General features: G+C 52.3%; 1 protein-coding gene across 1 annotated transcript; it reads right to left on the bottom strand.

The window, feature by feature from the left end:
* Positions 1 to 270: 270 nt before the first annotated feature.
* KRT71 (keratin 71) lies at positions 271 to 7,937 on the bottom strand. Its single transcript, XM_065932073.1, has 9 exons — positions 7,491 to 7,937; positions 4,827 to 5,041; positions 4,311 to 4,371; positions 3,690 to 3,785; positions 3,183 to 3,347; positions 2,858 to 2,983; positions 1,977 to 2,197; positions 1,295 to 1,329; positions 271 to 482 (listed from the first exon to the last, which is right to left on the bottom strand). The coding sequence occupies exons 1-9, from the start codon at positions 7,935 to 7,937 to the stop codon at positions 271 to 273; spliced, it is 1,578 nt and encodes a 525-aa protein (XP_065788145.1).
* Between the last annotated feature and the right edge of the window lie 4,697 nt (positions 7,938 to 12,634).

The raw sequence follows: 12,634 nt of genomic DNA, 5'->3' as shown, positions 1-12,634 counted from the left end.
AGGCCGAGAGGCTGGGAGCCCATGGCATGGTTCAGGGACCACAGCCAAGGAGGCAGACCCCAGCACGTGCAAGGAGGAATTTCACCAAGCTTAGTTGTCCACACCTGTCCAGGTTCAGGAAGGCACAGTCTGGGAGAAGTGAGCAGCCAAGGCCAGCACCGAGGTACAAGAGCAGGTTGGGGGGGTGGGGGTGGGGCTGACAGTGGGCTGGAGGAGCGCATGTGCGCAAGCCAGAGCCGGGATGCAGGGATGGCGGGAGGGCAGCCGTCTCTACCGACTGGCTTTCTTGGAGGGGGCACTCAGGCTGGAGCCCTTCCCCAGGGCATCCTTGTAGTCGGTGGTGCTGCTCCGGCTCCGGCTGTCCCCGCCGCGGACACTGCACACTCCAGAGATGCAGCTGCCGCTGTTGGCCACGTAGCCTCCGCTGACCGAGCTGGGCCGGAAGCCATAGCCGCCGCTGCCGCTGGTGCTGCTGATGATGGCTGCGGGGCGGGGAGAGCAGAGGGGAGAGCCGGGTCAGCACCCCGCAGGCACAGCTAGGGCCTGGGCCAGAGGAGGCTGCCTTTCCCCAGGACAGGTGCGGCTCTTCTTGGAACAAAGGTTTGGCTGGGGGACCCAGTCACAGTCAACTCCCTCCCCACTGGGGACAATATCGCAGAGGCAGCTCCCCCCACTCCCTACCCTTGGTTTGCCCAGTTTAGACTCAATCCAGCTGATTCTTAACTCTCAGAGGTCCACCTCTTTGGTCCCTGTGTCATTCTGGACACCTCCTGCCTCTTCTGTTAGCCTTTTCTCTAAACTTCTCAGCCTCCAGCCTCTTCCTCCTACCTCCTGCCAGCTGTCCTCCAGGGGCATCTTTGGGAAGCTACGATTTAACTCTTAGCCCTGGTGAGAAATCTAGAGATCTAACAACTGTCAACTTGACCTCCGAGGTCCACCATTCCCCAGTCCCCCAGCCCGTGTGTGATCAAAACCTCGCAACCTGGCTCTCCGGGCCTCTCACCCATACTCATTTTCTTGTACCATGTCCTTTGTTTCCCCATTCCCTTGATGAGAACCTTCCTAGCTTCCGTCCCCTGTGAACAGGGAGACCGTGATAAGTGGGAAGGAGCCCTGGGCTGGGAGACAGGAGGCCTGATTGCTTGGCCATACCCTGCTATCTGGCTTTGTGATCTCAACCAAAGGTTTTCCCTCTCTGGTCCTTAGATTGCTCATCTCCACATGTGGGGTATAACTAAGGCCCTTTCAAGTCCACAGAGTGTGCAGTTTTAAGTCCAAGTATACAGGTACTTACAGATGCTGACAGGGGAGGGAAATTCTCCTGACATCCTGTTAACAAGGGGAGAAATAAGAGCAAGCAGTCATTCAACCTGTAATCTATTAACCTCAAAGCTAGGGCCCCCACCAGACTAATGTGGGTTTCTGAATTCATTAGGCACCTATGGAAATTCCAGGGCTCCTCTGGCACAAGCAGAGCCTGAGAAGCTATGGAGGACACCCTTGAATCTTTGGGGGTAACCAGGCAGCCATCCAAGTTAAACCCAATGAGGTTTAACATCTGAGAGACAGCAAGACACCTCCCAAAGGTCAGACCCAGGCATTGATCCTTTCCTTCTCCCAAGAGCACTGGGGATGCTGGAGTGGCCACCCATCTCTCACAAGCTCATCTTGGACCTGGGCAGTTAAGGAAGATGGACCAAGTAATGGATTTTTCTTTTTCTTTTTGGCGGGAATGGGAGTGTGCCCAGGTACATACAGGGAAGTTGTGAGGATTGAATGAGCCAATACACGTAGCACAGTTCCTGGTATGAAGTAAGCACTCATGTCTGGGTAGGTATTATCAATTCTGTTATTTTCCCTAGCATCACCACCTCTTCCCTCCCCAAGAACTCATCTTTTCTGGATTATGATGTATTGGGCTTTCTCCTTGGGTCCTTCCCCAGCCCCTGCCTTCCTGCCAGAGTAGCCCCCGTTACCTGCACTCCTCACTCTCCAGCAGCTTGCGGTAGGTGGCGATCTCCATGTCCAGGGCCAGCTTCAGGCTCATGAGTTCCTGGTACTCGCGCATCATCCTGGCCAGCTCCTCCTTGGACTGGTGCAGGGCAGCCTCCAGCTCATCCAGCTTGGCCCTGGCATCCTTCAGAGCATTGTCACCCCTCTGTTCGGCATCAGCGATGGCAGTCTCCAAGTTGGAAGCCTAAACGGGGAATTGGAGAGTTGGAAACCAGAAGGGCTCCCTGGAATCATCCAAATCCAAGTCCCACTCATTCTCTGAGATTCTGAAGCAGACATGCCCACCTCCACCTGTCAGACTTCCCTGTTCCTGTTGGAGCCCTTTCAGGCATTGGCAAGCCCTTCCTTAGCTTTAGCTTCACTGCCTTGTATTTAGACATTGGTGGATGAAAAATAGTGCATTCTGCAGCCCTGATAGATTCAGAACCACTCAGTTCCTTGCAAAGTCATTTATTTGGCCAGCCTATGCTGAGAATACAAAGTGAGTGAGAGTAAAGCTCAGCCTTCTGCTCTTGACTTTAAAGTCTGGGAGAAGAGACCACTGGAACTCTGTATTGAAGGTACAATGTCAGTGGCTGCCCAGGTGTGTGGGGCCAGAAACAAGGGCGTGGGGAAGGAGATGCTCTAGGACCAACTATTGTGCTTACCATACCCCCAGCACTTGAGCCGCAATTGAGACACCCCAGGGATGCCTGCTCTAAGAGTTTGATGTGGTGACCTCTTTGGCCCCTTTCCCTTCCTGGGCAGAGATTTGGGAGGCTGACACCCTCAGCCCATTCATCACCTCCCCCCAACCCACCAATTGTGCCCATCTGCCCCAGGCAAAGGCAACCAGTCATCTCACCTGCTTCTTCACATTCTCAATCTCTGAGCGGATTCTCTGGATGAGCCGGGTGAGCTCTGAGATCTCGTTCTTGGTGTTTTTGAGGTCGTCCCCATGCCGGCCGGCTGCCAGCTGCAGCTCCTGGAACTAGGGACCGAAAGAACAGAGCCATGGTTAGGGGTGATGAGTGTGTCATGGGAGTGCATGGTGGCTGGGGCTTGTGATGTCATGGGGACAGGCCATGCTGGACACTTAACTGGATATTATCTCCACTCTGAGAATGATCTGGCCCAGCCCTCCTGTCTAAGGGGGTCACCCTCCCCAGCCTAGCCTCAGCCCAGCTCACCTTGGTCTGGTACAGTGCCTCAGCCTCAGCCTTGCTCTTCAGGGCGATGTCCTCATACTGGGCGCGGACCTCATCAATAATGCTGTCCAGGTTCAGGTCACGGTTGTTGTCCATTGACAGGATGACAGACATGTCGCTGATGTGGGACTGGATCTGAGCGATCTCCTGCAGGGGAATCAGGGATGGTCTCGAGACATGACTGATGGAGGTCAACAACCTCCCTCATGAGGTGAGCAAATCCCAGTGATGCCGTTTGGAGGCTCCAAACCAAGACTGCTGCTCACGGCACATAGCAAGTTCCCTTCAGGCCCCAGACAGAGTCCTGCTGCCATGAAGGTAAGGCCAGGACCATTTCCTTCCCACCCAGAGAGTGGAGATGAGGAGCCTTTCTGGGCTGAAATGGAGATGAATAGATGAGAGCAGGGGCCTGGGTGTCCCTCCTGGTCTCGAGTAGAGTCTTACGCTAATAGTAGCCCTCAGAGGAGTGGAATGGAGAGATAGACTTACGGCTTCATAGAGACACTTGAAGAACTTGATCTCCTGGTCCATGGAGTCCACCTTGGCCTGCAACTCCACCTTATTGGCATAAGCCGCATCCACATCCTGAAAGATAGCCCAGCCATCCCCAGGTCAATGCCACTGCAGCCAAGAAGGCAACACACACTGCAGGCTGCTCCCTTGCACAGGGAACTAGCCACCTCTCCTCTCTGGGAGGCTCATGAGAAAGGGGAGGAAGGAGCAGAGGGCCCAGCCCTGCCCCATCCTGTGAATGGGCTCCCTCGGCAGTAGGGATGGGGTGCCCCGCTAAGAAAAGGAGCCCCAGCCAGGCTGCTATCAGTCATCCTGTGACATCCGAGCCAGGCCTGCAGCTGCAGGGGACTTCCGTGTGTTGTTCTCTGCTGTTCTTCACTGTGGAAGAATTCTACCCCCATTAAGCACTCAAGAATGCCCCCATCCTCTCTGCCTTTTTATTCCCTTCTCTGGGTAATTTTGCATCATGGTTTTCCCCTGCCTTCCCCTCACCATTTTGGAATAAGCTCACTTTCTTTGAAAGCAGAGCACACTGGCTTGCTCAGCTCCACCAGCTCCCAGGCCAACCCCAGACCCCAGACCTGCCTGCCCCCTCACCTTCTTGAGCAACACAAACTCATTCTCTGCTGCTGTCCGCCTGTTGATTTCTTCCTCATACCTGTGGGAATGCCAGGGCTTTTTTGGTTACTATGTCTCACTGAGAACCCTCCCTTGCCCAGGGAAGAGCCTGAGCTGGGGGCAGTGTGCTTGACAGAGGGCACAGATGCTGGAGGGCCTGCAGAGTCCAGGGCCTTTGGGGCCAGCCAGGCAAGAAGGCTTCCTGGAGGAGGGGATGTGATCACCAATTTCGGAAGAAGGAGATTGTTAGAGATTCAGCTTCAAAAATGAGAAAGGAGCATGTGGCATGAACGTGCTGAAGGAAACCACCCATGTGTCCCAAGTGCCAGGTTGGAAGACCGGGGAGCAAGTCCCAGAGCTTTCTTGGGGTGATTCTGCTTGGTATGACAAGGAACACTGCCCCCTGCCTCCAAAACTTCAAGCTGGGGTAGCTGCCCACTCCTGCTCAAAAGGGACAGGGACAGTCATTAGCTACAGAGTCCCCTCCCCACTCACCTCTTCTTGTAGTCCTCCACCACATCGCGTACGCTCCTCAGCTCCGAGTCCAGCCTCACCCGGTCCCCGGACAGCGTCTCCAGCTGCTTCCGTAGGTTGCTGATGTAGCCCTCGAGGATGGGCTCCAGGTTGTTCTTACAGTTGTTCAGGTCCAGCTGCTGCAGCAACTCCCACTTGGTCTCCAGCACCTGGTTCTGCTGCTCCAGGAACCTCACCTGAAACCCGATGCCCAGAAATGTTGAGCCTCCATGGAAACCATCACACCCATCGCTCTTAGGGCTCTGGGCAAAGCGATCCCCCTGCATTTTCTCCTCTACCCCTAACAACAGCTATTAGAGGTACATGCATCCTTAGCCTTATTTTGTGGAAAGGAAACTGAGAAGTTGACCTTTCCCAAGGCCCACTGGTTTAATAAGTATCAGAGCCCAGAACTGGACCCAGATATATGTTCCAATAACCTGTGCATCTGATCACTCTGAACCCACTACAGCCAAACCAGTCCAGGGCAGGGATGAGCCTGAATTTATTGCAACAGAGTCAGGCTGAGTCCATCTTTGGGAAGGCCGACCACTCAAAAGACAGGAGTCTGCTCTTCATTTTCTGGTATTTCATGATCAAGAGGCTCAATGGACCAAGAACTCCTGGGTGTTCTAAATTCCTACATCAGAATCCAACTCCATCTTTCTCAAGGCCTCTTCCTTCTCCCCTAGTCCTGCTCCTCAGACCATCTTCCCTAGAGCAAACTTGGTTCATGGACCAAGATGGACAGATAGAACTCCCATGCTATTGTAGTCTCTCTGGATCAGGAAACTGACCAGAGCTGGTGGATCTGCAGCCACTGCTGTTGTTTGGTTTGGGTTGATTTTTGGTTTTTTGTTTTTAATGTGACCTCTCTTAATCATATGTGAGCACAGCTACTTTAAACAAGGTTGTGTTCCTTAAAGTCAGAAACACAGGATGTCAGAAAACTGTCTGGGCTTCAGTGTTGAGGTGGAATTGGTCACCAAACAGCTTGCCTCCAGCGGATCCTCCAGCATTTGGTTTGGTTTAAGCAATCCTGACTTTTTCAAGTCTATCCAGAAGACTGAGTATTCACCACAGAGAAAACCCTACACCCAGGACACCACAATACACATCTGGACTCCACATCTGGATGGCTGATAGGATGTACCCATCGTCCCTAGCTTCCTGGGCTTATGGGATTCTACTCCTCTAGAGACTAAAATTATTTAGGAAACCTCCAGGCTTTTGAGCCCAGAGGCACCCCAGGCAGACCACCTTTTTCACAGAGGTGACTGTCTTCATGCTTGTCTTTCTTTCCATGTCTCCAGACTTTTACTTCTTAATGAGGTTTGACCAACTCAGCCCAAGAATTGGTATGTCAGTCCACTCCCATCTCCCCAGACCCCAAACCTCAGAATACTTTGATCTTCTAGATGTGAAAAGACTTAGGGGGTAAGAAGCCACCGAGACAGTGCAGCCCCTGAAGTGAGCAGAGGCAGCAGGAACTGCTCCAAACTGGAGTCCAGAGCTGTGGGGAGGCAAGGTTTTGATGGCCATTGACTGCCACAACATAGACTTTGTCCTGGGCTGACCCATCCTTGGTGTCTGACTGTCATGTAGCCAGCCGAGTCCTCCAATGCCCAGTACTGGGTCTGGAGTCAGAAGGCTGAGCTTCTAACTGCACCTTCCCTTGTCCGGAGATGACCTTGGGCACGGCACTGCCCCATGCCTTTGCTGACTTGCAAAATGGGAGCAATCATTTCTTATCTACAAAAAGGCAGGACCTATCTGGACTGGATGATCCCTTGAGGCTTCTTCCAGACCTTTGATTTTTCTCCTTCTCAACACTCTTCCTTCAGCTTTCAGAGATAAAGATGATAATAACAGTAACCACCATCTGGGGAGTACTTAGCATGCATCAGGCATCATGCCAAGATCTTCACGTGCATTTTCTTTCGCAAATCTGATAGTGACCCCAAGAAGTAGGTTATTATCTCCATGGTGGAGATGAAGAAACAGAGGCATAGAAAGGGTGGATGACTCTCCACCCATCCACACAGCTGGCTACTTGACTGGCTTAGCCATAAAATCACACAGCTGGTAGGTGATGAGGCCAAGGTGGAAACAAGGTCTGACTTCAGAGCACTGTGGAGACCTCATCCCCACTGTGCTCTTCTGCCTCTCAAGAGAGTCCTCACCCACCAAAACTAATGCCCATGGCCAAGTCACCCATGAAGGACCATTTGCTGATGCTCCCAGTCCTTCTGTCAAAGGACTAGAGGATGAGATCAGCTTGCAATGATAGGAGGAGGACAGCTTCCCTGGCCACTCAGTGGCAGATTCCTTGTCATGGGCTCTCCCTGCATATAGCCTGCTTAGGCCCAGGCTTAGCAGTAGCACCAGGCCGGCTCTCAAGAGTAAGAAGCAAGGATCTGTCTTCTCTTTGGAGCTCCTTTCAGTAACCCTGACAAGCCTCTGCCAGTAAAGATTGACCTATCTGTCTTTTCTCAAGGAAGACTACACAGGAAACCTTAATTCAGTCACCCTGGATTCAGTGCACTCTTATTTCTAACCTCAATCTCTCTGGTTGCAACAAAAGCACATGTTCCAAGAAGAAAAGACAAGGGCTGTTCACAGGTCCCCAAGTCCTAGCAGACCCACCTTGTCGATGAAGGAGGCAAACTTGTTGTTCAGAGCCTTAATCTGCTCCCGCTCCTGGGCACGCACTTTCTGGATCTCGGGGTCCAGCTCCACGTTGAGGGGGGCCAGGAGGCTCTCGTTGACGGTGACCTGGTGGATGCCTCCAGGTGGGCACACAGTCGGGCACATGGGCCCCAGGGCCACGCTGCCAAACATGCTGCCGGCGAAACCACTGGCCCGGCCTCGGCCAAATCCATAACCTCCACTCTTCCCACTGCCACTGGCCACGTTGAAGGAGATGCTCCGGACGCCGCCCAGGTTGTAGAGGCTCCGACTTCCAAATCCCCCGCTGAGCCCTTTGCCGCCTGCCCGGTAGGAGGACGCGCTGCCTCCGGAGAGCACAGCTGAGCAGCCGCTGAAGCCTCCCTTGGCAGCAGCTCCCGACTTGCAGGTGAATTGGCGGCTCATGCTTCTGGTGGAGATGGGGCTTGGATGCTGGAGGAACGAAGGCAAATTCCCACACGGCTCTGCAGGTTGCAGTGAGGATTGGCAGGTGCCCTCCTTTATATGCGCTTGGCACTGGGGCTCGTGGCTGGCCAGTCAAGAGCTAATTCATGGGTTTGGCTTGCCTGGGAGCAAGAAGTCATTTTCTCTGTGCTGAGCTAGAGATCAGCCTCCCCACCTCTGAAACAACATGAAACCATCAAATTGCTGGGCTTGCAAGCCTTGCTCATGTAATTTGGGTCTTATCTAATTAACCTGCTGTTATAGGGTAATTTGCCCCAGGCCCCAGCCTCTCCGGGGGGGTATCATTGGCTCTTCATCATCTCTATCCTGATGAATCTTCTCTTGACTGTCGGCTTCCTCCTGGGGACCCAGGGGGAGCAGATGGACTGCCCTGGACAGGGAAGGTTGCTGGGTAGAATATCTGGGAGCTCCAACCAGAGCTGAGTCCTCTTCTTTCATGGAAAGGGGCCATTCATTGAGCTGTTCACCATTTCCCCAGGCCCCCTGAGACACACCCCACCTCATGGCCTCATCTCCCAACCCACAGAGGACAGTAACTCTCTCTGTGGAGTATCAGGGGTGGAGTGACCCTCTCCCTGGCAAGGGACATGAACAACCCAGACCAGAGTCAACCCTGGACACAGCAGGTCCTTGAGCTTCTGTAAGTTCTCCAAGAAATGGGATTGCCACACTTCACCTCTCTCAAACTCTCAAAATAAGACAAGTTAGAAGCTGTGCAAAGGATGTCTAGGGCTTCCGAGGGGGCTCAGTGGTAAAGAATCCACCTGCCAATGCAGGAGCAGCAGGAGACGTGAGTTCAGTCCTTGGGTCCAAAAGATCCCTGGAGGAGGAAATGGCAACATGCTCCAGTATTCTTGTCAGGAAAACCCCATGGACAGAGGAGCCTGTCCAGCTACAGTCCATGGAGTCGCAAAGAGTCAGGCATGACTGACTGAGCATGCCTGCACACAGGGATGCCATTCAAGCACCTGGGCAGAATGAAGAAGATGAGGAGGATGGTGTCAGGCAGGTGGGAGAGAAATTCCCGGAGTCCACTGGGAAGAGATATGGACACAGTGGACAGAGGCTCATCCAGGGCATGGAGATTTCAGGGGAAGCCTCCTGAACATCCATTTTGTCATGTATGTCTCTCCTCCAATGTGTATTTGCTAATAAGATGTGGAGCAACTTGGTCAGGAAACATCTGTTTAAAATTTAAATGAAGAAGTTACTGTCAAGATGAGACTGGACTTCCATCACATCCCTCAACACCCAGGCAAGCCAAGGGTGAAGGTCTGGCCCAGAGCGTGGCCCAGGGAGCACTGTGCATCTTGCTTCAGACACTCCTGTGGTCCCTACCCCAGACTCTGCCTGTTGTCCCCTCCCTCCTGGGTCCCTGGCTCCCGCAGTGAACCCCAGTGCTCCCCCATGATTGCCACTGAGGCTGCAGCCCCAGCTCTGCCCATGGCTGGCTCTGCCACTGGAGATTGCCATTTCCCAAAGATCCTGCTGGGGCCATGGGTGACTCTCAGCTTGGTGTGGACACAGGGGAGAAGAGAATCTGGGGCCAGGCTGACCTGGGGCTCTCTGTCACTTTTTTAGGTGGTTGTCCTGAAATCCCTCACCCCACCTGCCACGTGCTCCTTCCCAGTCTCCCCCTGCCATTTTGTCTGCATGGTTCACCAGAATTTCTCTTTCCCTCCCTTCTCTCTTCCCATCTCCTGTCTCCGTCCTGCCTTATCCCTCCTCTCCATTTTCCATCCTTCCTTCCCTCTCTCCCTCTTGCTCTGCTGCTCCCTCCTCTCACCCTCTTCCTGGAGGTCCTCCTGGGCCAGCATAGCCCATGTCTGACTCTTCCATCTCCCTCAGACCCTTGGCATGTTCTTGGCATGTGCCAGAAGGACAGGGACTCTGTGGGCAGCTCCCATGAGCTTCCTCTGAAGCCTGCATCACATGTCATTGCATCTTCCTTCATAAGGAGGGTAGAAGTTTCCCAGACACCCCCTAGTAGGCACCTCTGTCCCTCCTCTTCTCCCTCAATAAATCTCCACTGTGCACTATGTGTCAGGCAGTGTGCCCAGGAGTTTGTGGTACAGCACTGAAGGCCTTGTTCAGCTCTTGGAACACAGTCCTCACACGAGGGTGGGTCCCTTCGATGGTTTCGCTGGCTGTGTTTCTCTGATAGGCATGGTGGCTCCCTAGCGCAGCCTTCAGGGTCCCTGCAGCTGTCACCCCACCTCCACCCCATCCAGCAACCTCCTTCCTGGCTATTCCTTTGCTCTGCCAAGGACACCCACAGGGCTCATCTTCAAATACCTCCAAAACTTTACCAAACTGTTCTTACCCAGCCTGAAACACCCTCTCTCCCCATCTCTTCTGGTCCAAATCCTTCCAGTCTTTCAAAATCCTGCTTAAACTCCTGGATTTAGCCTCATATCCAGGACTCCTCTGTCTATTGACTGTTGTGTGGAGGCTGCCATGTTCCCTAGGGCCAGGGGCCTGGGAGAGGGTTCCATGGCCCCCAGTCGACTCCTCCCTCTGTATCTTCCCTCAGGGCACAGGACTAGCCTCTGGACATCCCTCCCAGGTGCGAGAGGACTGACAATGGTTGGAACAGCCACCAAACTGCTGGGCTGGAGCATCTTCAGGGAGCCTCTGTGCTTGCATCTGCCTCAAATGGCACCAGGTAAAAGCTCAGGCTCCAGGAGCTGGCTCCCAAGGTCTGAATCCCACGCTACCACCCAGCCCTGCCTCATCTCTAGAAGCCTCCACTTCCCGGCTCTAAATGGGATCATAATTCTTGGAGGGATTTTCCTGGTAGGCCAGTGGTTAAGATACCATGCTTCCATCACAGGGGGTATGGGTTCAATCCCCGGCCAAGGAACTAAGATCCTGTATGCTGTATGGTGTGGCCAAAAAAACTAGAAAAATAAATAAATTCACAAAGAAAAACAAACAAACAAAAAGACTTCTCATGAGGTAGTTGTGATGATTGCATGTATTAATTCATATAAATCCTTGGTAACTGCCTGGTGTATCTCAATGCTCAATACATATAAATCAATGACCAAAAGTAGAATTTACGAATCAACCTGTCCTCTCCTTTCCTCCTCTCTCCCCTTCCTTTCCTCAGCAAGAGGACATCTGGATTAGCTCATTCCCATACAGTGTCATCTGCTGTTGGGGACCTGGAGTAGGAGGTGTTCCCAAAGGTCCCAGGCTCTGGGAATCTCTCTGTTCAGACCATCTCTGATAATGGCAAATTCTCCATTAGAAATAATAGTAATAATAGCCACTGTCTATAATAAGTGTTGCCAACTGTAAGACTTGATAGGAAGCATTTTTCAAAATTTTAAGTATATTGATGTGTGAGTGCTAAGTCACTTCTGTCGTGCCCAACTGTTTGTGACCTTAGGGACCATAGCCCTCCAGGCTCCTCTGTCCCTGGGATTCTCCAGGCAAGAATACTGAGCTGGGTAGTCATTCCTTTCTCCAGGGGACTCTTCCCAACCCAGGGATAGAATCTGTGTCTCCTGTGGGTCCTGCATTATGCATGGATTCTTTACCACTGAACCACCAGGAGAAGCCCAACTATATTGATGCTGAGCACCTACCAAGTGTTGAGGGGGCAATAAAAGGCATTCTGCCCTCAGAGAACTTAGTTTCTGGATTCCTGGAAAAAGCATCTCATCAAGTTATTAACAAGTCATTAACCCTTGGTATAAATTAGTTAATTAGATACTGGCCATTAGGAATGAAACACCCAATGTTGTTGATGAGGATGATAGAAGAGGAAGGAGGAACATTCTGGGCCACTCACAGGAAGGGTGGGCCCAGGTGGGGCTCCTGGGGTGCTTACTGGTGTTTTTGCCGGAGGGATAAAGGGAGGAACTAAGAAAATCATCACAGAGCTGTAGGTCACCAAGGTTATAAAGGCTCTGCCCCAGACTCAACTGAAATCTAGGGAGACTTAGGGGCAAGAGGAGACACAGTCCCCTGCCTGGGGAGGCTGGTAAGGGAGACAGGAGGGGATCTACCACCTCCCAGGTCCCGTCTTCATCTCCCCTTACGCCCTTTGCAGTATTGGGATGCCCGTTTTCTGTCTGTATGTGTTGCTCAGTCATGTCTGACTCTTTGTGACCCCATGGACTGTAGTCCACCAGGCTCCTCTGTCCTTGGGATTTTCCAGGCAAAAATACTGAAGTGGGTTGCCGTTTCCTTCTCCAGGAAATCTTCCCGACCCAGGGATGGAACCCATGTCTCCTGCATTGGCAGGCGGATTCTTTTTACCACTGATCCATCTGGGAAGTCCTGCCTAGTTTTCCAGGTGAGAATTAAATTCTGAGAGATGATGGGCCAGGCATGGAGGTCTCTGAGCTGCATTTTTACTCACCTGTGAATTGGTGAGGAAAGTGTGTCTGATCAGAGACTCAGACCCCCAGGTTACCAAGAACATCTAGCTTGAATGTTCAAGAAAATTTTAAATTGCTTGTTAAATGAATTACATTTTTATGGCTCTTGGTTTTATAACCAAATGTTTTGTTCAATTTACATAAATAATCTGTAGCTTTCTTTTTGTTTTTGTTTCTACATCTGTGAGAATGATCAGTTTCACACATTCGTGTGATTTCATGGCCTCCACAGGATCCACTGGCTCC

This window comes from Muntiacus reevesi, chromosome 4 (genome assembly GCF_963930625.1).
Source record: "Muntiacus reevesi chromosome 4, mMunRee1.1, whole genome shotgun sequence".
NCBI classification, from domain to species: Eukaryota; Metazoa; Chordata; class Mammalia; order Artiodactyla; family Cervidae; genus Muntiacus; species Muntiacus reevesi.
This window is presented reverse-complemented; position numbering and strand designations above follow the sequence as displayed.